At 35.5% G+C, this 27,320-nt stretch overlaps 1 protein-coding gene across 1 annotated transcript in view; it reads left to right on the forward strand.

Annotated features, from left to right (window-relative positions):
• The window catches only part of LOC150092642 (uncharacterized), a 344,763-nt gene that overhangs the window by 256,578 nt on the left and 60,865 nt on the right, over positions 1 to 27,320 (forward strand). Inside the window, exon 12 of the mRNA XM_090414597.1 lies at positions 9,500 to 9,572. Coding sequence (XP_090270723.1) covers positions 9,500 to 9,572 — 73 coding nt within the window. The remainder of the gene's footprint in view (positions 1 to 9,499; positions 9,573 to 27,320) is intronic.

The raw sequence follows: 27,320 nt of genomic DNA on the forward strand, positions 1-27,320 counted from the left end.
AGATAATACACTAGTAAGTTTATTATCTAATCCCATTAGATAATAAACCTATTATCTAATGGAATTAGATAATAATTCTAAAGAGGAAGGTCACTAGTGGAGTGCCACAGGGATCTGTTTTGGAACCATTATTGTTTAACTTGTATGTTAATGACATGGGAATGCTTAACGAGATGTGCAGCTGATGATGCAAAGTAGGGAAAGTCTTTGAGAAGTAGAGCAGATTTTGCCTTGCAGGAGGTCTGAATAGACTATGTAAGTGGATAAATGATTGGAGCTATCAGTTTAATGTTGCAAAGTGCAAGGTCTTGAAATCTGGTAGGCAAGGTTGGATTCAGAGTATGCAATTAATGGAGAAATTTGGAAGGAGGTGGAGGAGATGATAGAGGAACTGGAGAGAGATAGAGAGAGATGGCTGGAGTGCTATGTGATAAGAGGATTCCAGTTAATCTAAAGGGAAAAATTTACAGGACAGTGGTGATGAATGCTATGGAAACTGTGGCTCTGAGGAAAAATAACATCAGCAGGATGGAGATAGCAGAGATGACAATGATTAGGTGGATGTGTGATGTGACCAGAAAAGATCATTCTGAGAAATGACTACATTAGGGGAAACAGTGAAAGTCACAAACTTAGAAGCGAAGATACAGGAGACAAGGCTGAGATGGTTTGGTCATGTCACGAGGAGGGAGGACAAGTATATGGGAAGAAAGATCATGCAGGGGTGGAGGAAGCATGGGTGACCAAAGAAGAGTGGGAGGAGCTGGTGGAGGAAGACCCGAGGATGAAGAACTTGGATGTGGATACAGCCCAAGACAGGAGGATGTGGAGCAGACTCATTAGAAACAGCACCCTACTTAAGTGGGATAAGCTGCAGAAGAAGAAGAAGAAGTGGAGGAGATCATAGATCTGGGAATGATGGTGGGCAGACGTGAAGATTAAGGGTCACATTGCTAAAATTGTAAGAACATCCCAATGGATTATGGCAATAATGAGGAGGACATTGACATGCAGAAGCAAAGAGGAGTATGGTTCCCTTGTGTAAGGCTTTGATCAGACCACATATGGACTGTTCTGCACAGATTTGGACACCTGGTTTTCAGGGAGAGGAGGATGTATTGGAGAGATTTACTAAGTTAGTGTCAGGTTTGTGGAATGTCAGATATGAGGAGAGATTGAGGAAATGCAACTTGGAGCCTTGTGAACAGAAGAAGAGGGGGATATGATTGACACATAAGTTGGTTGAGGGAATGTTACTAGATTATTGTGGTGAAGATATATCATAGAGTAGAGGAATGCACGGGCAGAATCAAAACCATTCATGGAAGCTGTATAATGAGGGTGTGAGCAGAGGAGTGAGAAGCAGGTTCTTTGCATGGAGAGTGACTGGTGAGCAGAATGCATTGCATGAAAGTTTGGTGAGTGCTGAAATTGTGAATGGGTTCAAGACATGGCTTGATGATCTTTTGGCATGAGAGATAACCCTCCTCCTGCAACGAGTCCTTTGACTCCATGGAGATCAAATATTAATAATAATAATAAAACTCTTTCATGTCCTCCCTCATACTACACTTGTCTCCTTTCAAATCATTCATTCATCCAAAACAATCAACCCTTTCACTTGACACTTTTGATTTATATCTATAAAAACCCTGATCAGACCACACTTAGACTATTGTTCTCAAATTTGGTCCCCAGGATTTGAAGGGGATAAACTAACTGTGGAAAAGGTACAGAAGCAGATAACAAAGAAGGTTTCAGTACTGTACAATTCTAGTTATGAGGATCGGCTGAGGGAATGTGGACTGCAGAGTTTGGCAGATAGAAAGGAGAGGTGATATGATTGAGACTTTTAAATTGTTGAGAGGTGGTTACATGGTTGACACTGGGGAGTTTTTTCGCTTGGTTGAACAGTGGGAAGGAGTGATGACAAGGGGAGCCATCCCTGGAAGTTATGAAAGGAAGCTGTGAGCAAGAGGGTGAGGAGTGGTTTCTTTGCATGTAGGGTGGCTGAACCGTAGGATGCATTGCCTGATAGAGTGGTGAGAGCGAGAACGGTCACTGAGTTTCCGTTCAAGGAAAGCTATGATAGACTTTGTGTTTCCTAGGTGAAACACAAAGTCAAAAGACTCATCCTCCCACGATGAGTCTTTTGACTCCATGGAGGCCTGAATCATAATAATTATAATTATATTAGCCTCACTAACATCAGTAATCTTTGCACCTGGGAAGCATGGTTTCATTATTCTGTTGTAATAGAATCACCATACAAGACTCTCTGTCTCTCTCCTTAATTTTTCTTTCTTTTCTTTCTTTAGTCAAACATTCCTTTCTCTTGTCTTGCACCTCTTTCATTTTGTTCTCAGCTGAACCACTCACCAGATGTTTCTACATTTGCTCTAGCTCACAAGAGTCAGCAATGAATATAAAGCATTTTCCTAACTTTAACAAGTATGGCTGTATTAATATGCAGAAATCTGGGAGATAGTCATCTTAAGATCAATTCCTACACAACTGTAATAACTTCTAAATAAATTATGCTTACATCTTTTATATAAAGATGTAAAAGATGTAAGCATAGTTTATTTAAAATTCTAGTTTACTTCTCTGTTCAATAATTTGGTATGTTCTGTAATAACTTCTTTTATACAATATTAGCGGGTGCCAAATTATTATTATTATTATTAATATTCAGGCCTCCATGGAGTCATAAGACTCATCGTGGAGGTCCTTCCTAAGAACATAAAGTCTGTCAAGACTCATCGAGGGGAGGTCTCCTCCCTCCCTAAGAAACACAAAGCCTATCATACCACTCCTTAAACTCATTGACCGTTCTCGCTCTCACCACTCCATCAGGCAATGCATTCCACGGTTCAACAACCCTCCATGCAAAGAAACCACTCCTCACCCTCTTGCTCACAGTTTCCTTTCGTAACTTCCAGGGATGGCCTCTTGTCATCACTCCTTCCTGCTGTTCAACCAAGCGAAAGAACTCCCCAGTGTCAACCCTGTAACCACCTCTCAACAGTTTAAAAGTCTCAATCATATCACCTCACCTTCTTCTATCCACCAAACTCTGCAGTCCACATTCCCTCAGCCGATCCTCGTAACTATCCTTACAGTCCTGAAACCATCTTTGTCATCCATCTTTGTACCCTTTCCACAGTTAATTTATCTCCTTCAAATCCTGGGGACCAAATCTGAAAACAATAGTCTAAGTGTGGTCTGATCAGAGACTTATACAACGGAATGATAACCCTTTTATCTCTGCAGGTCAGCTTCGTAATCCTCTGTGTTACCTTCACCACCTTTGCAATATGTCCCCTAAATTTCAGGTTTCTATCAATCATCAACCCCAGATCTCTTGTCTCCCCTACTTCCTCCGGTATAACTCCTCCCATAGAGTGTGCAGCATTCCATCGACGATTCCCAAACCTCAATACCTTACATTTTGCTGTAATTAAACTGACATCCCCATACATTTGCCTATCTATCTAGCTTATTCAAATCCTCTTGCAGGGCTACCACATCTGCACTATTACTAATAATCCTTCCCAGCTTCGCATCATCCACAAACAACTGAATATCCCCTTGCAATCCACTGACAATGTCATTGATATAAAGGTTAAACAATATAGGTCCTAGTACTGAGCCCTGTGGGACCCCACTTGTAACCCTCTGCCTTCTTGAAACTGCTCCACCATACACAACTCTCTGATACCTATCAGACAGCCAATCCTGAATCCAGTTGACCAATCTGACATCCAGACCCATGTGCTGCAACTTAAAAATCAGCTTATCATGTGGCACCCTGTCAAATGCCTTCGCTAAGTCTAAGAAAATTGCAATATATGCCTTTCCCTTATCTAATGTTCTTGTAACTTTATTATAAAAGGCTAGCTTATTGCTAAAACAAGAGCGCCCTTTCACAAATCCATGTTGACTCTCACAGATAACATTACCTTCATCTGCCAAATGCTGTATATGGTCCCTCACTAATGTCTCCAAGAGCTTAACAACTACTGATGACACACAAACTGGCCTATAATTAGACCCTTCCAATCTGTTACCACCCTTATGCAATGGCACTATCTTACTTTCCTTCCATTCCATGGGCACCTTTCCCGCAGCCAGACTTTCATTGAAAAGCCAGGTCAAGGGCACTGTCAGTTCCTTAGCACATTCTCTCAAAACTCGTGGTGAAATACCATCCAGTCCTACAGCTTTACTAACATCCAGAGTATTCAGTATGTGGAACACGCTCTCCTCCTGCACCTCTAAACCTCGAACCTTCCCTATCCCTCTAGCATTAAAACTGACTCCTCCAGGATGAAATATTCCAATAAAGTGTTCATTGAACAATTCCACTATGTCCTCTGGATCAGTCACTCTATTCCCATTTTTATCCCGCAATATCATTCTTCCACAGTTATTTCTCCTCCTACTGCCACATAGCTAAAAAAATTCCTAGGATTTTCTTTGGATCTTAGGGCCAATCTCTTCTCGTATTCCAATTTCGCCTTCCTTACCACACTAGTCACTCTTCTGGCCTGTGTCTTATATTCTTCATGCATCTTCTCTTCACCTGTCTTCCATAGCCTCTTTTTCGCATGCAATTCTTTTTAATATTGTTTGTCATCCACTTTATTTCAAATGGTGTTCTCTTCATCACTCGTGGTATACAACTTACCATTGTTGCTAACAAATATTCTTTCACAATTTCCCACGCACTAATGATATCCCTTCCTTCCAATTCCTCCCTCCATGAAACATTCCCGAAGTTGACGTGTAAGACTATTATAATCACCTGCTTTATAATTCCATATAAGTTCCTGTCTCTTTGATACTCCTGCATGTCTATTCATTTTCCAAGTCAAAACCATATGGTTACTCTCTCCAACTGGTGGAAGAGATGTCATCTCAGTTATTATCAACTCTTCTGATGCAATAACCAAATCCAAAACTCTTGAACCTCTTGTTTCCTCTGTTACATGTTTCCTAAGACATTTGTCATTCAAGAATTCTAGAAATTCCATTCCCCTGTTGCTACATGCATCTTCCTCTCTCCAATTTATACTGCTGTAGTTAAAATCTCCCATAACAGTCATTCTTCTTGCACTTGCCAAACTTAACTGTCTAAACATCTCCTGGTCCCCATCCTCTGTGCTTCTGGGTCTGTAGCAACACCCCACTAAATATCCTGTCTTGCCTACCTCTACCTCATACCACATGCTCTCAAAATCATTTGTCTCACTTCCTTCCAAAGCGACCACTCTTAGAGGACATAGGTCGTCACTTATCATAAGCAGTACCCCACCACCACGCTTTCCCCTCCTATCCTGCCGAAAAATGCTGTACCCAGCAACTTCCATTCCTGTTATTATATCCTCTTCTGTCAACCATGTCTCAGTGATCCCAATAATTTTTGGCCAGGCTGATGTTAACTGCGCCACCAATTCCTCTCCCTCATTCCGGATACTGCTGGCATTAGTATAAAGTATAAATGCCATTGTTTCTATGCCCAGCATTATCCCCTCTAGACTCCACACTGGGCTCAGTGTTACCTGATGTCGTCTCCCTTCTCCCAAGTATCCATTCCCACAAGAGGCCACCCCTGCTATCATCCTCCCTGGGAAACATTGACTCGTTCAGAACAGCAATCTCTCCAGATGCCTACGTCCTTCCTCATTCAAATGTAAGCGGTCTCTCGCATACAATTCCTCTCTTTCCTCAAACGCACTCCAAGCATCCACATATACCAGTTCTCTCTTGTCACACATTGTAGCTATTATGTCATTCAATATTATTGCTTTTCTGCTCAGCTCGTCATTATCATACCTATGCAACACGCATGCTATTTTTCCTCTCTCTGTCTTCTTCCATACAGCCTCAAGCAAAAATCTGATATCTCTCGCTGCCCGACTTACATTACCACTCAAGTCATTTGTTACTACCATCACAATCATCTCATCCAACCTTTCACCATCACTTTTATCTAAGTACAACGTATCTTCCTTTGAAAGAAATTCATCTGTTAATTTTGGAATAACTGTTTGTTTCCTTCATAATGCTCTTTTCCACCTTTTATTTGGCTTAAGAATTCATTTGTCTGTTATAATTTGAATTATTTCACCAATTTATTGTTGCATGTAAATTGTAATATTGTTTTGCACTTAGGATACTGACTTGAAATTCAGCAATGGTTTGCATTATCTGCAAATAGTTGCATATCACTAGTTAAACCCATCCCAATATCATTTCAGTAATTTGCTTTCCTTTCTTGGATTTTGCAAAGATATTTGATAGGGCACCATATGATAAGTTGATATATAAGTTGCAACACATGATTGGATATTGGATTAGTGAAGTGGATTGGAAATTGGCTGTCTGATAGGTATCAGAGAATTGTGTATAGGAGAATTGTATCAAGGAAGGGGAAGGTCACAGTGGGGATTCCACAGGGATCGATACATGGACCTTTGCTTTTTAACCTTTATGTCAATGATATTGTCAATGGACTGCAGAGCGATATTTAATTAATTTAATTTAATTAATTCAGTAATTCTTGGTACCTTTTAAAATGTGACGCCTTTTGGCAACTCGTATGGGAAAGAATGACTTCTGCATCACTTCAACCTGGGTGTTTTACATCTGGGTCTGGCTCCCACTCAACAAAGGTCGAAACTGGTCTGGGTAGTGAACCCTTCCCATAATGCATACCATCATACATGTCTGTAAGGAGATGTGTTTTGCATTATGGAGAATACTAAGGAAAGTGATTAGAACTTACTCCACCTTTGCCACGAGTTGCCCCTGTCCTGAAAGGTTGCTTATACTTGGATCAGCCAAAACTTTTTTGGTTTCTATATTTGGCACAAAACTCTTGTGTTTTCTAGATATCCGGCTTTGAAATAATGTTGGATTCAGTATCCACTTCATTTGTATAATCTTGCATCGCTGAAGTGCAAAATTCGCTGCAAATATTCACTGCAAAATATCGCTGCAATATTTTTTATTAAATATCAATTTAATTAAATTGATATTTAATTATTTGCAGCCGATGTGAAGCTTATAATAAATTTAGTTTAATCCTTTATCCCATTGAGAGCAAACAAAGTTTGTGCCTGAAAATATCTTCAGGACTGAATATAGTGTTGTACTATCTTACCATCTTACCTTGGTAAGTAGTGCAACACCAAGCAACTCGTAGCAAAGGTGGGGCAAGCTACCAACACTCCTATCCCAGTATCTCCCATAATGCAAAACACATCTCCTTGTGGATATGTATACTGTTCTGCATTAAGGGATTGGCCACTACCCAGACTAGTTTCGACCTTTATTGAGTCTCTTCAGTGGGAGCCAGGCCCAGAGTTGGAGATACCAGGCAGGAACAGTAGCAAGGTCATCTCTACCTATAGGAGTTGCCAAAAGGTTTGCCACCTTTTTTTATTAAATTACTCTGGATTTAGAGAAAGATGTTGAAAGTTTATTTTTCACTAGGTTAGAATATAATAAATTTAGTTTAATCCTTTATCCCAGTGAGAGCAAACAAAGTTTGCGCCTGAAAATATCTTCAGGACTGAATATAGTGTTGTACTATCTTACCTTGGTAAGTAGTGCAAGTTGTTTGCTCTCACTGGGATAATAACTTCATACAGATACAGTGGTACCTTGGATTGTGAGTAACGTGGTCTGGAAGTGTTTTGCAAGACGAGCAAAAATTTTTAATAAATTTTAACTTGATAAACGAGCAAGGTCTTGCAATACGAGTATTACCTATACGCTTTGTCTGCTGAGCGTCACGAGCCCCTCGGGATTGCAGGTAATCGTCTCGCATGCTCGGTCTCAGTCGGCATACCTCATTCGTATAATCAACATTCGTGCTAGCGTTATGACCACATGTGTGTGCATAAAGCATTTTTTATTTTGTGTCCAAATGTAATGACTGTTCTTTATTAACTGTACTACGACAATGGCCCCAATGAAGAAAAGGGTTGAAAAGGAAGGCGGTAAGAAGAAGGAGATGATTACGGTGAAAGTTAAGAAGGAAATCATTGGGAAGCACAAACAAGGTATGCAAGTGGCCACCATCGCAAGATTTTATAAGAAGTCTACGTCAACGATTTGCACAGTATTAAAGAAGAAAGAAGAACTAAGGGGCTAGATGTAGAAAAGGAGTCACGAGAGTATCAAAGCAACCCCCACGTATTCTGGAAAATGTAGAAAAGTTGCTTTTGGTGTGGATAAACAAGAAGCAACTAGGTGTGTAAAATGTGGGAAACAGTGCAAAATTTTGTAGAAAAGCACCACCCATGTAAGGCTGTGGCAATGCGAGCGATGAATCTGTTTAACGACATTGCATTGTCGTTAAACAGATGTCATATTTTAAAAAATGACATATTTCTGTTAAATCCTCAAAAGGAGGCAAAAGCAAGTGTCATTGGATAGGTTCCTTGTTAAAGTTGCACAAAAATAAAAAGAGTCAACAGATAGCAGTGATTCCCTTAGTGACAATGAAAGTCGTCCTACCCAATACAATTACTGTAATATGTAATTGTAATGTAGTTAATAAATTTGATTACTTTATGTATACAGTATTACATTTAAATACATAATAAAAATATAAAAAGGTATACACATATAAGGTATACGAAGGTATATGTATTTTGTATTAATCATTTTTATATGAACATTTTTGAGTTTTGGAACGAATCATCTGAGTTTCGATTATTTCTTATGGGGAAATTCGCTTTGATATATGAGTGCTTTGGATTACGAGCATGTTTCCGGAACGAATTTTGCTCACAAACCAAGGTGCCATTGTATCAGCTTCTTAACCCTAGTAGGTAAGCATTTTGATTGTAAACTTCTTCAATTAGTCAGTTTATGATAAGGGAAAAAAAAAGACTTTGATCCCCTCTCCCATATTATTCCATATTTGGTTATAAACAACTGTAGACATCTTCATGACCTGTGCAATCATACTGAAATCACCTTGAGTATAAAAAAATAATAAATAAATAAGATGAAATGAATAAATGATTTTCATAGTTAAAAAGTGTTTGTTGAAAAACCATAACAAATAAAATTATGTATTTTGCAAATTTTAGCAATGTTTATAGTCATTTGTAAAATCTACGTTTTTTCCTCTTCCCTTACTGGCTATGAAATAAATTCATAAAGAGTTCACATATGGCCTCTTCATTATCCAGTCTCCAAGCAGCCTGCATATTATAATAACTTCTAGACTGCTGAAAAATATAACAACCTTTCCACAAAAAATTATTTCAACTGTTGCTTTAAAAGTTGAAATTTATGCATAACAGTTGAAGAGGAAATATCTGTATAATTTTTCCTTTACAGATATTTATGAGTACCATCTCATTACTTTTATTGCTAGAACTCATAAACAGTTACATATACATCTACAACTGTATCATAATTCTGTACTCTTATAAAAGTCAGATCAAATTTTCATTCCGTCTGATTTTCTCTTCAGAGAAAATCAAAAAGAAGCCATCTGCAGTGGATCTAAATTATATGCAGAGAATGCCTTTCTTCCAAGTTTTGAGGTAAGTTTTATTTATTGAAAATGCTTTTTTTTTTTTTTGTTAAAATGATTGGAAGAATACAACGCAATATGTTTTGATAGATTACTGCATGATAAGTTGATAGTCAAAGTAGAGTGGATGGGACTGGATATGTGCATTGGATTGGAGACTGGCTGTCTGATAGGTATCGAGGAGTTGTGTATGGGGAAGCAACATCCCAGAAGAGGACAGTCACTAGTGATGTGCCTCAGGGGGATCTGTTTTAGGGCCATTGCTGTTTAACCTGTGATATGCTAACATATGTTAATGATATTGGGGATGGAGATTTGAATGGAGATATACAGCTGTTTGCAGATGATGCCAAATTGAGACGAACTATGAGGAGTAGAGCAGATGTTGTGGCCTTATAAGAAGACTTGGATAGACTAAGTACATGGACACAGGAGTAGGGATGGCAGTTCATTGTTGTGAGATGTGAAGTGTTTTTTTTTTTTTTTTTTTTTTAATTTGGAAAACAAAGATGGAATGTAGAATTTACACTTGGTGAGAATATGTTGTTGGTGGTGGAGCAAATAAGAGATCTTGGGGTGATGATGGATAAGGATCTGAAATTCAAAGAGCATATTGCCAAAATTGTGAGGACAACACAACAAATTCTGGCAGTGATGCAGAGGACACTGACTTGTAGAAGTAAGGAGATTCTTGTTCCATTGTATAAGGCTCTGATTAGGCCACATAAACTACTGTACACAGATTTGGTCACCTGGTTTTCAAAAGGACAAAGAGATGTTGGAAAGGGTCCAGAGGCAACTGATTAAAGTTTCTGATCTCTGGAATGTTGAATATAAGGAAAGGTTGAGGAGATGCAATTTACAGAGTCTAGTGGATTGGAGGAAGAGGGATGATATGATAGAGATGTACAAGTTGGTAAGGGGTTGTTATAGGATCAATGTTGAAGAGGTTTTTCATAAAATGGTAGGAGATTGGAAGAGAACAAGATGTAATTAGCAAGGGAGTGAGAAAGCAGTTTTTTTGCATGGGGAGTTGTAAGCCAATGGAATGCATTGCCTGAGAGCATGGTGTCTGCAGAGAATTTGAATGTGTTTAAGATGCAGTATGATGAACTGTGTGTATGACAAAAGGAACCTCCTAGATGAGGCTGAATCTATGTGATCTTGAGATAATAATAATATGTATGTTTAAAAACATATTGAATTATATTTGTTTTAATGCACTAAATGTATTGCATTAACACAAACTGAATTTTACAGATGGGTGAGTACTGTGCAACATTAGAGCATGGGAAACTTTGCACAGAGCAATATTCCATATCCAATATCTTCTGATTAGGCAATATTTTCCCCCAGAAATGGAAATCTGAATAGAATCATATAATTTTCTTATTTTAATTTCATGAGCAAAAATGGCAAAATTCAGAATATTTTGAGTTGATTATGAATTTAATTTTATGAAATAATAGACCTCTCCATGGCTTCAGAATTGGCAAATTTAACTAAATATATTTCTAGAAATAGGAGAATTTTTATTTTCGAAGTAACAAATTAAACTTTTTATTTCAAAAGGAAAAAAAAGTGTTATGCTTTATCCTATATATATATATTTTAATTGCTTTTCATAATACATAAACTCTATATCTGACTGGTTGTTTTGCTATTGCACCATAAATGAAAAGCGTTATCTGTTAATAAAAAATATTTGCATTTGTTTTAAATTGTTTGAAGTGGTTGTAAAATTTTTTTGTACTTCATAGGCTTTTGAAACTTTCCTCCAGAAGTACATCTAACATTTTACTTTTTAGAGACACTTGTGACATTATGATTAAGAATTATAGACATGTAAACACAGGAATATTTTAATATTTGCCAAATATTTCAGTCTGAAAATAACAGACTATCTTCAGTGGCTACATAGAACAGTTTTTAAAAAGCTAGAATACCAACAATTGATCATTCAAAAGTAGAATAAGCCACGTGATGTTACATTGCTTTAAAGAGAGGAAAAAATTATGATTAAATTATAGGTATTAATTCACAATTTCATATAATAATCTTAATTTGTAAATAACATTAGACTAATGTAGGAATTAAAAGTCTCAATTTAAAAAAAAAAATTTCATGTGTTATCCTGATTAAACTTTCCCATATTTTTGATAAGGATATACAGTCATTTTGATTCAAGTTAAGGCATTGAAGTATGGCCTCAGCACTCTCTTTGAATAGGCGTTCAAATTTATAGCGACCTCTGTGTAGAAGGCGAATCTTGGACCAGAGAATGTTGTGGCTTGTCTCTATCCTGTGCTGAGCCAATCCAGACTTATCGGATTTGTTGTGATGAATGTATGATTGATGTTCTTGAATTCTTTTTTCTATAGAGCACCCTGTTTGTCCAAAGGTACGACAGATTGCAGTTACAAGGATCTTGATACACACCAGGCAGAGAAGAGACATAGTTGAGCATAGTTGGATATTTTGTTAATAGGTATATAAGTGGCTGTTAAATCATATTTCTTCAGAATTCTTGAAACTGGTTCTGAAATGCTGGAAATATATGGAATCGAAACTCGACATGTGAATCTTTGTTGTTCTGGATTGCATTGTAGGAATCGAACAGATGTTGTGTACTTTTTTCAGAGAAGCCATTTAATTTCATGTGATGTTTGATAGTTGAAAGTTCTTTCTGTAATTCATGAGGAGTTGAACAATTAGTTCTAGCTCGTCGGATTAAACATTTTATGATTCCTGTTTTTTGATAAGGATGATGAGTAGATTGTTTGAGAATATAACGTCCAGTGAAAGTGAGTTTTCTCTAAACTGTTGTTGTGTTAGAATACCTGAAGGTGAACAGATGAGGAGGACATCTAAAAAGGATAACTTGTTGTCTTTTTCAATCTCCATGATAAACTTAATAAGAGGATGTAAGGAATTGATTCTGGCTAAAAAGGAAGGTAAGGAATCTCTGTTATGAGGCCACACTGAAAAGATGTCGTCTATATATCTAACCCAAAAGGATAGTTGAGGGAATATAGATGAAAACTGGACATTTTCTAGATGTTCCAAATAAAAGTTGGCTAGAGCAGGTGAAAGTGGACTTCCACTTGGTTGTAGAATTTGTTTTGACACAAGAAATATCCAGAGTGCATCACGAAATCAAATAATTTTATAATGTCTTGTGGGAAGATGTCAGCAAGTAATTGTAAAGTCTCTTTGAGAGGTACATTAGTATATGGAGATTCTACATCGAAGCTCACCATAAGATCAGTAGGTTGTAATGAGATATTTTTTAATTTATTTAGGAAATCCGAAGAGTTTTTCAAAAAAGAGCATGATTTGCTGGATTTCCTAAATAAATTAAAAAATATCTCATTACAACCTACTGATCTTATGAGCTTCAATGTAGAATCTCTATATATTAATGTACCTCTCAAAGAGACTTTACAATTACTTGCTGACATCTTCATACGAGACATCATAAAATTATTTGATTTCGTGATGCACCTTGGATATTTCTTGTGTCAAAACAAATTCTACAACCAAGTGGAAGGAACGGCCATGAGAAGTCCACTTTCACCTGCTCTAGCCAACTTTTATTCGGAATATCTAGAAGACGTCCTGTTTTCATCTATATTCCCTCAACCATTCTTTAGGGGGTGAGATATATAGACAACATCTTTTCAGTGTGGCCTCATAACAGAGATTCCTTACCTTCCTTTTTAGCCAGAGTCAATTCCTTACATTCTCGTATTAAGTTTACCATGGAGATTGAAAAAGACAAAAAGTTATTCTTTTTAGATGTCCTCCTCATCTGTTCACCTTCAGGTATTCTAACACAACAACAGTTTAGAGAAAACCCACTTTCACTGGACATTATATTCTTATAATCTGCTCATCATCCTTATCAAAAAACAGGAATCATAAAATGTTTAATCCGACGAGCTAGTACTAATTGTTCAACTCCTCATGAATTACAGAAAGAACTTTCAACTATCAAACATCACATGAAATTAAATGGCTTCTCTGAAAAAAGTACACAACATCTGTTTGATTCCTACCATGCAATCCAGAACAACAAAGATTCAATATGTCGATTTCCGATTCCATATATTTCCGAGATTTCAGAACCAGTTTCAAGAATTCTGAAGAAATATGATTTAACAGCCACTTATATACCTATTAACAAAATATCCACATATTTCCCCTCTTCTAAAGATAAATGCTCAACTATGTCTCTTCTCTGCCTGGTGTGTATCAAGTTCCTTGTAACTGCAATCTGTCGTACTTTGGACAAACAGGACGCTCTATAGAAAAAAGAATTCAAGAACATCAATCATACATTCAGCACAACAAATCCGATAAGTCTGGATTGACTCAGCACAGGATAGAGACAAGCCACAACATTCTCTGGTCCAAGATTCGCCTTCTACTCAGATGTTGCTATAAATTTGAACGCCTATTCAAAGAGAGTGCTGAGGCCTTACTTCAATGCCCTAACTTGAATCGAAATGACTGTATATCCTTATCAAAAATGTGGGAAAGTTTAATCAGGATAACACATTAATTTTTTTTTTTTTTAAATTGAGACTTTTAATTCCTACATTAGTCTAATGTTATTTATAAATTAAGATTATTATATGAAATTGTGAATTAATACCTATAATTTAATCATCACTGATGAATTTTTTTCCTCTCTTTAATGCTTAGCAATGTAACATCATGCAGCTCGTTCTACTTTTGAATGATCAATTGTTGGTATTCCACTTTGTTAAAAACTGTTCCTATGTATCCACTGAAGATAGTCTGTCATTTCAGACTGAAATATTTGGCAAATATTAAAATACTCCTGTGTTTACGTGTCTATAATTCTTGTACATCTAACATGATTAAAAGGCATATTTTCAAACTATGTATAATGAAACAGACATTTCATAAATTGCTTCATCCTACCAAACTTTTGAACTGTTATTTTCAAAGTCTGAGAAATTTGTTAACGTTTGTTCTAATTTTATCATGAACATTAGTTGATATAATGAGCACCATTATAATCATATTCTTGTCTGCTTTCCAATGAAATGGCAGTAGGCTTGTGAGTGTTCCACAGGCTTCAAAATGCTTACAAGCACTGTAATGGAAACCAAATACTTAGTTTTCTTAAATGGGAATGGAGAGTACCTTTTTTTTTGTTTTATCTATTTTATTTTAGTATTGTGCTAAATATTAATGGTTCTTGGATGTCACAATAATGATGATGACAATATTATTTAAAGTGAATTTATTTATGCATAGTATATTCTACTCATACAAAATGTAATATCTATCGAGAGAAAATTGCATCTGAGTTAACAAGAAATTTTGTTTATGTTTAATAACTAATGCAGCCACAATTTACAGTCTTGGTAGCTAAAACAAAAATTTTGAATTTACTCTCTGATAAATTGTGAGTTCTAAAATCTGTAACAGTGGTTGATAATGCTATTTAAATCTGAATGAATTGTTCTCTATTCTTTGATAATAAAATACAAAGTAATGTGATTCTTTAGTTAAATTACTACTACTAAATACATTGAAGATTTATATTTCAGATACTGCCCATCTGTTCCTATATATTATTTTGTTGGGAGTTATAATTTTGAAACATTTGGATTTTATTTGATGTTAATGTCTGCTCATGCTAATTATTATTATTTATTCCCATAATTGATACACAGTCAAAACAAGATTTAAACAACAAATATTATTTAAACAACAATTTGACTGGTGATACAGAACAATTCAAATTCTATCCACGAATCTAAGAATAGTCTGTCAGGTAGCTTCGTAAAATATGGACTGTTCCAAGTAATGCTGTTTTTTGTAGGTCATGTGGAGTCACTTCGTTGATGTTTAATTGCTGTAAATAGTTGGACAACTTCTTTGAAATTATGCCAAATGTGCCGATAGTTATTGGAATAACTTTAGTGTGTTTAAGCCACAGCCTGCCAACTTCGATTGCCAGATCTCGGTATTTACTAATTTTTTCCCAGTTCTTTGTTGTTAATGTTGTTATCACTGGGTACTGCGATATCGATAATCCAAACCTGTCGATGTTCGATAATTGTGATGTCAGGTCTATTGTGTTCCAAATGCCAATCAGTTTGTATTCGAAAGTCCCAGAGAATTTTTGCTGTTTTGTTTTCCAGTACTGTCTCTATTTTATGCTTCCACCAGTTATCAGATGTAGAAAAGCCATATTTTTTGCATACATGCCAATGAATTATTTTGGACACTTGATCATGGCGGTATTTATAGTCAGTTTGAGCTATCTTGCTGCATGCACTGATTAGATGTTCTACAGTCTCATCTTTCGGATCGCATAATCTGCATTTGCTGTTATTATTGATTTTTAAAATTTTTGATTTCATTGCATTAGTTTCTAATGCCTGTTCTTGAGCTGCTAGAATAAATCCTTCTGTTTCTTTTTTAATATATTTATCCATATTGTAGCCATTACCATGTCTTCATGTCAATTTTGTCCTTAGTATCTCTAAGAAATTGACCATGCAAAAGTATATTTTTCCAGCACACATATCAGTTATTTTGCTGTTCCTTTTTGTAATCTCATTTGTTTTGTTATGGTGGGTTCTTACTTCATTATATTATTACACCTCTTACTTTTTGGTTCCCTATTTGTATTACTTTATCTTACTCCTATGTCGACTGTGCTATTGTTATATCTCTTATCTAGCCATTGTTATATCTTATGCTTTCTTTTCTTATTTTGCTTTACTACTATTATCCTATATTCCTGTATATCAGAATTTTGTTTCCAACAAATTTATTTTAGATCGACTGTGCCAGCCAGTAACTAGTTCCTGATACTTAATTAACTATCTTGGTAGCATTAGTTAACATAGGGATCACATGGTGTGCAGTCGTGGCTCCCCTCTCTACCTTGCATAAAATGTCCCCCCCCCTCACTCACACAGGTCCGAACTTTTTTTATAAGTGGTAGGTCAGTCTCAAACAACAGAACTTATAAACTTTGGTTTAAAATAATACATTTATTATAGCACAAGAAAAGATACATTTCGATTAGACATTGTAAGTATACATGAAATAATAACTTCATTACTAAATTATCCGCTTGTTCAGAATTGAAACTCTAAATCCCCCCCTTTCTAAGATTAAGTGATCCAAAATTTCATCTACTAAGCTTAAGTATTTCAACTAGATAGCTCTGCATTACAATTAAGCTCAAACTAAATCCATCTTTACAGAATTAATCAATATTCATTCTCTATATACAATTATAAGTAAGGTTTGCACATGGCATATCAAATTCACACTAATTCAAACTCTAACGTGGAGGATGAAGTTCAACTCTGTAAAGTTTCTATGCCCCACACTTTAAGTGTAAGTCACGCTTACATTCAATACTACAACTATCAGCTTCTTTCAAGCAAACTGTTCAAAAGTCCTGTTTCCCTTTTGGTACAATTTTAGAATAGTTGGACTAACTGTCTGTGTTAGAAGCAAGTCTTCTAACACAGACAGTTAGTCCAACACAGTCACTGAGTGACTAAGAGCAAACATATGCATGGAATTTTTCAATCCTTTGTCCCCCTTTTCTTCTTTACGTTTTACAATTATATAAGATAGATAAAAATGTTGTACTTTACCATCTTGCCTTTACTAATGAGGGTTCCGTGACTTCCCCACGCGCTCATTTCGGATATGGCGAGACTTCCGTATTCATCAGTCACTCGCCTCCATGGCTGCTGCGACTTACTTATTTCTTCTTCGAAGGTTGTCCTTCGCTGTCTTTACATTGGTGTGGTTTACCAATGGCTCCTTATTGAAAATCTGACTTCATTCCACAGGTAGCTTTGTTCGTCTCAGTTATAACAGCAACAGGAGATAGTTGCTGGTCACCGGCGACAAGCTTCCTCAGCCATCCAGGCTCGAATGGGAACAGGAACAGAAAAACAAGAGCGCGTTTGAACTGTGCGCCGCTCCTTATATCTTCCTCGCGAGCGCCCTCTCTCACTGTCTACGTCCTACACTTAGCTATAGCCGATTGGTTAGGTACCGATGAGGTCATATTCTTCTCTGGGCGTCTATCTTTACGGAACTATTGCGGCAGGGATTACCGGGTGACTTTGCGGTTTTTTCTGTTGTGTCATTGACTATCACATGCTGTTGATTGGTTACTTTAACTCTGAATTGTTTAACATAATTTTCCCTGTATTATGCATGATTCTAAAACACAGTTTTTAGCTTATTTTACAACAATATTTTTAATCGAGTTGACATACCTTTGGATCACAATATGTTCAGTACTTCCTCACCCCTGTTCTTGGAAGTATAAGCATGTCCTTTCCTTAAGTTTCTATTCTCTCATGTTGGGTCCAAAACAAATGACCTACAGATAGTGGGCCAGTTATTTCCGACACAACAGTTTCTTTTTGCTTTCAGAAGACCCTCTTGTGTAACCTTGAAGCATTTGCTCAGAGCTATTGTTGATGTAACTTTTTAAGCTAATTTCTTCTTCTTCCACAGTTATTATTATCATTATTATCATTATTATTCATATTACGGATATAGACCATACTGGTCTGATCTAGTCTTATTGTCCATCTAATATTCTCTTTTGAGGTCTATCCATCCTTCTCTTCCAGTTGGTTTATATTTTATTAATTGTTTAGGATACTGAGTGTTGGCTATTCAGTTTATATGTTCTATCCAATTTTGCGTGCAGTTGTTTACTTTTTCTTTTATTGATTTTTTTAAAATGTCTTCATTCCTTTTTTTTTTCTTCTAATAATGTGAATTTTGCAGTTCTTCTCATGAATCTCATTTCACTTGTTTTTATTTTTTGTTTATCTTGTTTGTTTATTGCCCAAATTTTGCTGCCATATAATAATATAGGCACTGCTCAAGTATTGTATATTTTCAAGCATGTTTCTTTTTGTACAATATTTGCATTGAGCATTCTATTTATCAGGCCTATAATCTGTAAAAATTTTGAAGTTTTTAATTTTATGTCTTTTTCTTCATATGATGTTTCACATCCAACATAATTGAAAGTATATTTATCTGTTCTATTATTTTATTATTAATAACTATTTTACTTCTAACTGGAGTTTTTACACAAAAAGCCATTATTTTAGTTTTATCTATGGATATTTTCATTCCAAATTGTTCTACTATCATGTTTAAATTATATATATTGCTCTTTGTAGATTGTCTTCCTTATCTGATATTATTACCTGATCATCTGCAAATAATAGCGTATTTATTTTGTTATTCCGAGAAATTTCTGTACCTGGTTATTTAAAGTGTTTCATTGTATTAAGATCATTAATATAAATACATTGGGGAACAAAAACCTAAGGACGAACACTATTTCTGAATATTACATTGGCAAATCGTGACGAATCAACTGGTGCCAATTTGTATAACTGACGATTTTGAGTAGAAAGTGGGTACACTTTAAAAAATTTCTAATTGCATGCAAAGGGGTTATGTGGTAGCACTCAACAGGATAAAAGGTGAAAGGCTGCACTAAGCGAATTGTGTTTGAAGGATAGGTTGCCTTTACTCTACACAAAGCATGAAGACAGATTTTTGGTTATAACAGCAAAATGCAATCAATGAGCCATGGCAGGTCAGCTTGCAAGTCGGCTCTATTCAAACACAGGTACATGGATATCGCAACAAACTGTGGCAAGACGTCTGTGACAAGTAAGCCTTTATATCTGAAAATCCATAATTTGTGTCCCTTTATCCACAGCTTGTTGTAGAGCACGTTTCAAGTGGTATTGTAACTATAAAAATTGGACATGACACCAATAGGCTAATATACTCTTTACTGATGAGAGTTGTTTTAGTTTTTCCTCCGATTCTAGACAGCACTTATCTGCCATGAAAGTGGTACTGTTTACCATCATGAGAATGTTCTTGAAAGAGATAGATATAGTGGTGCTGGGATCATTGTGTAGGAGAGGCGTTATGTTTAGTAGATGCATTATGCTATAAGTACTGGAAAAAGCAACTATGACTGGTGAACAATATTGCAATGAAGTTTTTCAGTGTTATGTTCGATTGTTCTGTGGTGCCATAGGTAAAGAATTAATTTTTATGAATGACAATACCACACTACATCGTACATGAACAGTGGAGATACTTCTGGAGACAGGTTATTAATCAAATCGAGTAGCCAGCACACTCCCCAGATCTCAACCCCATAGAGCATGTTTGTTGCAATAGGGAAATGCATTGCTGCTGGAAATTCCCCTCCAGAAAATATCTTTATTCATATACATATACATTATATACATAAATGTATTGTGTATATTTATTCTTTTTGCAACATATTAAACGGTATATATATCTTTTTACTTTGTCAAATGCTTTTTAATAATCTATAAACAAAAGATGAGTTTCTAAAATAAACAATTTCCTTCTCTGAAGGAAGAGTGGGCCAGTTTGTCTCAAGAACTCCTGAATCACTTGGTGCTAAACATGGTACAACTTTGTTAGATCTGCATCGCAGTTTTGGGGTAGACATACTGAAATGTCTCTCCGCATAGTTTTCTATAATAATCTGTAATTTAATAATCTATAAACCAAAGATGAGTTTCTAAAATTAAATTCTCTTCTTTTGTCTATAAGTAGTTTGAAGAAAAAGATGAACCCATTATAGATCACCCTTTTCTAAATCCATATTGACATTCTAATAATATTTTTTCTCTGTATATTTTCTTGTATTTTTTCATTAAGTATTCTACTATATATTTTGTAACATGTATTCGATAAATGAATGCCTCAGTCATTAGCAGGTTTTCTTTTATTCCCTTTTTTAAATATAGGTATTACTATACTTAAATATAAAGAGCTAATAAGCTTCATTTCGGCGATATAAACAATATTTAAATTAAGGGGATAAAAAATCCCACATTGTTTCAAAACCGAATAAGAAACTCAAAGATTGGAATCAGAGAGTTTCATGCCGAATATAGTAAACTATAATCGGCGATCACTAGCGTGAGCTAATGCAAGTGACCCTACTACGTAGTACAATACCGGACAACTTGTTGCAAAGGTGGGGAAAGTTCAGATCGCTATTCTTAGGTATTTTCCATAATGTAAAAACACATTTCCTAGGAAATGTATGCTGTTATTACATTATGGTGGGAGGTCACTACCCAGACCGGTTTCAGCCTTTATTGAGGCTTCATCAGTGAGTAGGTAGACCAAATTAATACCAAATTTTATAGCGAAAAGAACTTATATATTCTGCTATATGAGTTTCCAAACAGGTGCAACCATTAAGTTACTTAAATATAAAGAGCTAATAAGCTTCATTTCGGCGATATAAACAATATTTAAATTAAGGGGATATAAAATCCCACATTGTTTCAAAACCGAATAAGAAACTCAAAGATTGGAATCAGAGAGTTTCATGCCGAATATTACTATTACTATATTTGCATTCCTTTCTGTTGGTCCATTTGTTTATATTTTATTTAAAATTTTTAATAATCTGTGATGCATTTTTTTTCAGCAAATTTATACAGTTTGGAGTTTATCCCATCTTCTCCTGTTGATTTTCCATTTCTTTTATTTTATTTAGGTTGTTTTGTAATTCTTTCATTGTTATTATGTCATTTAGAGCATTTTGTAAGTTTTTGATGTAATTTTTTTTTTATGTTAGTATTATCTGGCCAAAGATCTGTGAAGTAATCCAAGAATTCTTTTAAATTTATTTCACAATTTATATTTGCAGCTTGTTTTATATATGAATTCATGTGCTTTAGTACTTTTTATGCATTAGATCTTATTTTGTATAAATAATTTTCTAGATATGATACAAATTTTTCCCAGCTTTCTCTGTTGTGTCTCTTTCTGGTTACTCTTTTGGCTATTGCTCGTCTTTTTTTTTTTTTTTTTTTAATATTCAATTTCATTGTCTTGTTTTTTTCTCCTTGACCTTCTTTTAAAGGTCATCATTTTATTTTCAATTATTGTTTTTATTTCATTGTCTCATATACGTATTTTATTTTTTATTTTTATGGTATTTTTTGTGTCCCTAGACTTTCATTTGGAGTCTAAAATTTATTTTATATTATTCCATTCTTTCTCAGTGTCTTTATTTTCTTGTAATTTTTCTAAATAGTTATTAATCCTCTGTTGGTATAAATTTCTTATACTTAAATTGTTTAGTAGTCTTATTTTGTGATTAGGTTTTGTTTCTCTAGTTTGCTGATTTTTTTTGTATTTTTTTAATCAGTTTGGTGTAAACCTTAATTTTGCCTGCACTAAATAATGATCTATATCTATTTCTAGTATATTCTCCTGACTTTAACATCTAGTAAGGCGTTTGCTGCCTTTTCATTTACTATAAAGTGTAGTCTATTATTGATTTTTGTCCTCTTGCACACCAAGTATGTTTATGTATATTTTTATGTTGGTAGAATGTATTCATTATTTTTAAATTATTATATATTATATAATCAATAAGTCGTTGGAAGTTTTCCACTTGGTTATACTATAAATTAAAAATACCAAGAAATTATAAAGGATTAAACCAAGTATATAATTTCTTGGTATCTTTAATTTATAATCAGCAAGTCATTTTCCATTTTTGTTTACTGTTGGTTCTCCAAATTTTTCTATATTATTATTAATTTTTTTTCATTCCTATTCTGGCATTAAGATCTCCAGCTATAATTATATTGTTTGTTTTATTTAATATTTCATATATTCCTGGTCACTGTTTGTAAAAGTCATCATTTTCTTCTTCTTTTTCTTCTTTGGGACATAACTCCAATAACTGTTAAATTTTGCTTTATTTAATTTTAATTGTATAAATGCATAATAAGTTATTTTTGCTTTAATTGATTTATGGATCCAAATCAGTACACCAGCTGTTGCATGTATTTGTTTGTCTACTCCACTATATATGAGGGTGATCTGAAAAGTTCTCAGCCTAACAATGAAAAAACGAATTTATAATTTCAAAATTATTTTTATTTTTCAACATAATCTCCCTTAAGACTAATACATTTATTCCATTGCCATTATCCTATCTCTGTAGTGGTTCTCAGTAAGATCTGCCAAATACCCCTCTACAGCTGCAATCACCTCTTGATTCGAAGAAAAATCCTGACCAACGAGGAAGAGTTTCAGTCTTGGGAAGAGATAGAAGTGAGGGAGCCAAATCTGGGGAATAGGGTGGATGTTCCAATAATTCATAGTGTAGATCCCTTAATTTTCCCATTGCCAAAACACCTTTGTGGGCAGGTGCATTGTCCTAATGAAAGATGATTTTTTCTTCTGCAAACCAGGTCATTTCTTACAAATTTTTTTGTTTAGTCTGCTTAAAAGATCGGAACAATATTCCCCGGTTATTGTTTAACCCTTTTCAAGATAATTAATAAACAAAATGCCTTTAGCATCCCAAAACACCAATGCCATGACCTTTCTTGCTGATGAACCAATTTTGTCTTCTTTGCCGCTGAACAACTGGCTTCTGTCCACTGTTTTGACTGCTGTTTGGATTCTGGTGTGTAATGGTGAATCCAAGTCTCATCCATGGTAATAAATTGATGCAGAAAATTAGTTTTATTCTTGTTAAAATGCTCCAAGCACTGTTCAGAGATTTTCATGAGAGGGGTTTTTGACCTGCTGCGAGCAAGTGCAGCACCCATCTTGCGCAAAGCTTTTTCATTTGCAATTCTTCATGCAAAATATATTCTACACGTTCTTTTGAAAGGCTTATAGTCTCAGCAATTTCACTCACTTTGTCTCGCCGCTTATCCAATACCATATCGTGCACTTGATCAATGATTTTTGGTGGTGTTACACTTTTTGGACTTCCTTCACGTGGATCATCTTCAAGGCTAGTATGGCCATGTTTAAACTCGGCATCCCATTTCTTAATTGTCGAAAAGGAAGGAGAAGAGTGCCCATAAACTTTTATGAACTTTGAATGAATTTCTTTTGGCGTTAAACCTTCTTTTACAAAAATTTTATAACCGCACTCAATTTTATCCATTTCAAGGGATACAGGCAACGGTTTTGCTTCAGAGAGCTGTATAAAACAAACTACTTGATAGTTTCTTTTATACAGCAATTTCACATGGATGCTTATGACAGATGTACCAACTTAGAAAAAAAAAATTGCTGCTAATGTTGCCATCTATGGTCGAGACCGAGAACTTTTCAGACCACCCTCATATGATATGATAATTAGTCGTTTCTTTTATTCTTTTAAGTTTCATATTTGTTTCTGTAAGAACTACAATTTTTATGTTTTCTTCATTTAAAATTTTATCGAATTCTTCTTTTTTTATATATCACTAGTTGAAAAAGAATAATTATGGGATGGTGATATTATTTGATGCAAATTGTAGATAGGTAACCAATTCAGAAGATTCAATGAGAATACTTAATGAGCAATTCATACATGAGTGCAATATCATGCTCAGCCTGAGTGAGGATGGAGAAGGAAACAGAAGGTGTATTATTATTATTCAGGCCTCCATGGAGTCAAAAGACTCACCATGGGGGGTCCTTTCTAAGAAACACAAGTCTATCAAGACTCAATGAGGAATGTCCCTTCTAGGAAACACCTAGGAGGTGTTTGATGGTGTATGATGGACTAAGATTGGTTGGTTGCTTGATATTTGGTTTATTGTCACAAAGGACAGCAACGGTTACAGCAGTACACAAGGTATTAATAAATAGTCAGAAAGAGATCATTTTTGTGAATAATATGGGCTCAGGGGCTCACATTGGTGAGTACGGGCATGGCAAACCCAAGATACCTGATCTTACTTCCTGCTGTATGCACTTGGTATATTATATCTGTAGACTGGTCTTCTATTCTTCTTTCCTCTGCTCTCTCTCTCTCTCTCTCTCTCTCCTACTTCTTACTCCTTTGCCCCCAGTCTATTAGAGCAATTCGAGAAAGAGGTGGTGACTCTTTCCTCTCAAACTGTAGTTTACACTGTCTACTAAAAAAAAGGCAATCCTAGTTGCTCTAAGGTGACAGCCCTACTGTTAAATATGGAATGAACACTTAAATTGTCTTGGAGCATTTCATTCAGGATTTAACTGAAGTGCAAAGAAATCTCCTAAAAAGAATTACTTGTAAATAGATAATAATAGAAATCCTTGTGTATATATATATATATATATATATATATAGTAATAATAGTCCATTCATGTAGTTTTTCTATGTAAATTTGTAAATGGTCCTCAAATAACTGACAAGAAATAAGGTAATGTAGAGGTGACTTTGTAACAACAAGGTCAGAGTTTAGAATAAACTATTGTAATCCAATTATAAACATGACCGGAGGCAGTTGCTGTATGAACCCAAGGCACATGCAAGCTGCCCACACACGGAAACGCAATGAGAGGAGAAGGTGGGTGTGCTAGGAGAATTAGGTGGTGTCTGCAAATCAATGATGTATTAGGGAGAACAAACACAGAGCATATGAAAGTGTTAGCGACGCAAGTTCGAGGTCTTTTTGCCTTTTTCATTCCTAGTTCAGGTTTTAGTGTTTTCTTCCCCCCCCCCCCACGGTTTTCTGTGTGGTGGGTCGTAGCTTCGAGACGATGGAGTCGAGCGGGAGTCGTTCAGCAGCAGTAACATGATCAAAATAACGGGCTTGTCCAAGCATAACCTTCCATGCAATGGGACAAACAGCGTACGCCAAAACTTCGTGTAGTTCCAGCCGTACCCTTCTGCCAGACAGATTCTTGGACATAAGGTAAAGAAGTGATCCATGATTGAAATCACCAAGAAGACAAGGCAAGAAACAACAGCTCGATGAATAGAGTGACAACCTGAAAAAAACCTACAAGAAGACATGATGAGAAGTATCTCCTAATGAATTTGTCTGGTTGGTAATGTAAAGCTTTATTTCTTATTGTATTGTGTAATTCTTCCAGAAAGAGCTGCAGTGTAAAAAATCCTGTGGATCGGACTTGTCAAGACAGATTTTAGGACTTTAGCACCTATTTCTCTAACAAGGATCTTTATAGTTATAGAAGTGTAGAATTACAGGAATTGTCATTAGTTTAAGGTTAGCTTGAAATCGATGTGTTGTATGTGCATTAATTGAGGAAAAAGTAGGGTATCCATCCACATATTTGTGTTATGTAATCAGGTTAAGGACAGTTTGGATTTGTTAATATCACCTAATGAGAGATACCTATTGTTAATTTTTGTATAATTAATTTTAGGGACCTTCATTTAGCTTAGTTTTCATTAACATGTATTGTATTTTAGAATGAATGAATTTCTTTGTTTCTTAACCCAAAATACGTATATGATTTTCCAAGCCAATGCACCATCTGCTAAAAATATCAAACGTGTATAAGTAAAAACGTGGGAAACGGTTACAACTGCTGTTTAGAAATACTAGTGAGGGCTTGTTTAACTTTGATAATTTTTGGAATCGTGATAATCTGTAGGTCAAATCCCTGACAAGAAGTTCTCTCTTGTATAGGAATCAAGATGGTGCAGTTAAACAAATAAATTTTCTTGATTCCGAAAAGGACTTGACCCCAGAATTTATAGATCAGGGAGAATTCTCCTTGTTTGAAGACTTTGCACACGATTTAAGATTGAAGGAGAGGCCACGAAAGATTACAAGAAAGGTGCAACGGACAAGATTTATCTTTGAAGTTGGTTTTTAAGAGGTAGAAATATAGAAATATAGAATTTTAGTTATATGTAAACAAATAACAACATAAAAAAACATAAAATAACAATGGCACAGCTGACAGAATCTAAAAATATAGTATATTACGTATATGTATATAAATATTAATATTAACAAAACAAACAAAGAAATAACACTACCACTAGGATACCTATTGTCATGCTAGTAACCTGACATAAGGAAACACATATTACTTTCTAGTCTCAAAGAAATCTAAACCAGATGAAAAACAGGAGACAAGTTTTCTGCTGATGAACTTTATGGAATTGGATTTGGATCTACTGATGACTGATTTGCATATGTGTGTGCTTTGGTGTAGGAAGAGTATGAAACTCGATGCAAGTCAAATGTGGTAAGCTGATTTTTTTTTTTCCTTTCTTTTGACTGCTTTGACACATTTTCAGTTGAACCAGGGCTTGGAGAGTGGATGTGGATTATGGGTTGAATGGGGGGGAGGAAGGCCATTATACCAGTGAGAATAATTTCGGTGACTTGCTTGCAGTAGGTATTAGGATCAGGTGAGTGAAAGCAATAGTCAGACCAAGGAAAGGATGAGTAGAAATTCCAGAAATCACCCTAATTGGCTTGTTTGTAGTGCCAGAGGTTGGGAGTTGTTGCAGGGGGTTGGGGGGGGACATCCTGTGAGAATTTTATTTTATTGTGGTCTCTGAGTTGCTAGGAGGATAGGTCCTCTACAGTGTATCTGAAAGGAGAATTAGTCAAAAGGACCAGAGTAATTGGAGAGTGAAGAGGGTTATCAGAGATTTGAGTAAGTAGATGTACAATGTGTATTAGGTCATTACTTATAGCAAAGACTTCTGCTTCTCGTTTTGCTTGGTCAGTGGTATTGGAGTAGAGGAGCTAGTTGGATTGTGGATGTTGAGGTCATCCAGGAAGATGACCTCAACATCCACAATTTGGATAGCTGTCTTGCAGATAATCAAGTTTTATGGAAAGGAATGTGAAGAGATCTGAATGGCTATTAGTCTTTGGAGACTGGTAAATGCAACAAATGAAGGTTACTAAAAGGTGCAAGG

Source organism: Typopeltis vanoorti, chromosome 25 (genome assembly GCF_054136105.1).
Source record: "Typopeltis vanoorti isolate ZY-2024b chromosome 25, IOZ_Tvanoo_1.0, whole genome shotgun sequence".
Lineage (NCBI taxonomy): Eukaryota > Metazoa > Arthropoda > Arachnida > Uropygi > Thelyphonidae > Typopeltis > Typopeltis vanoorti.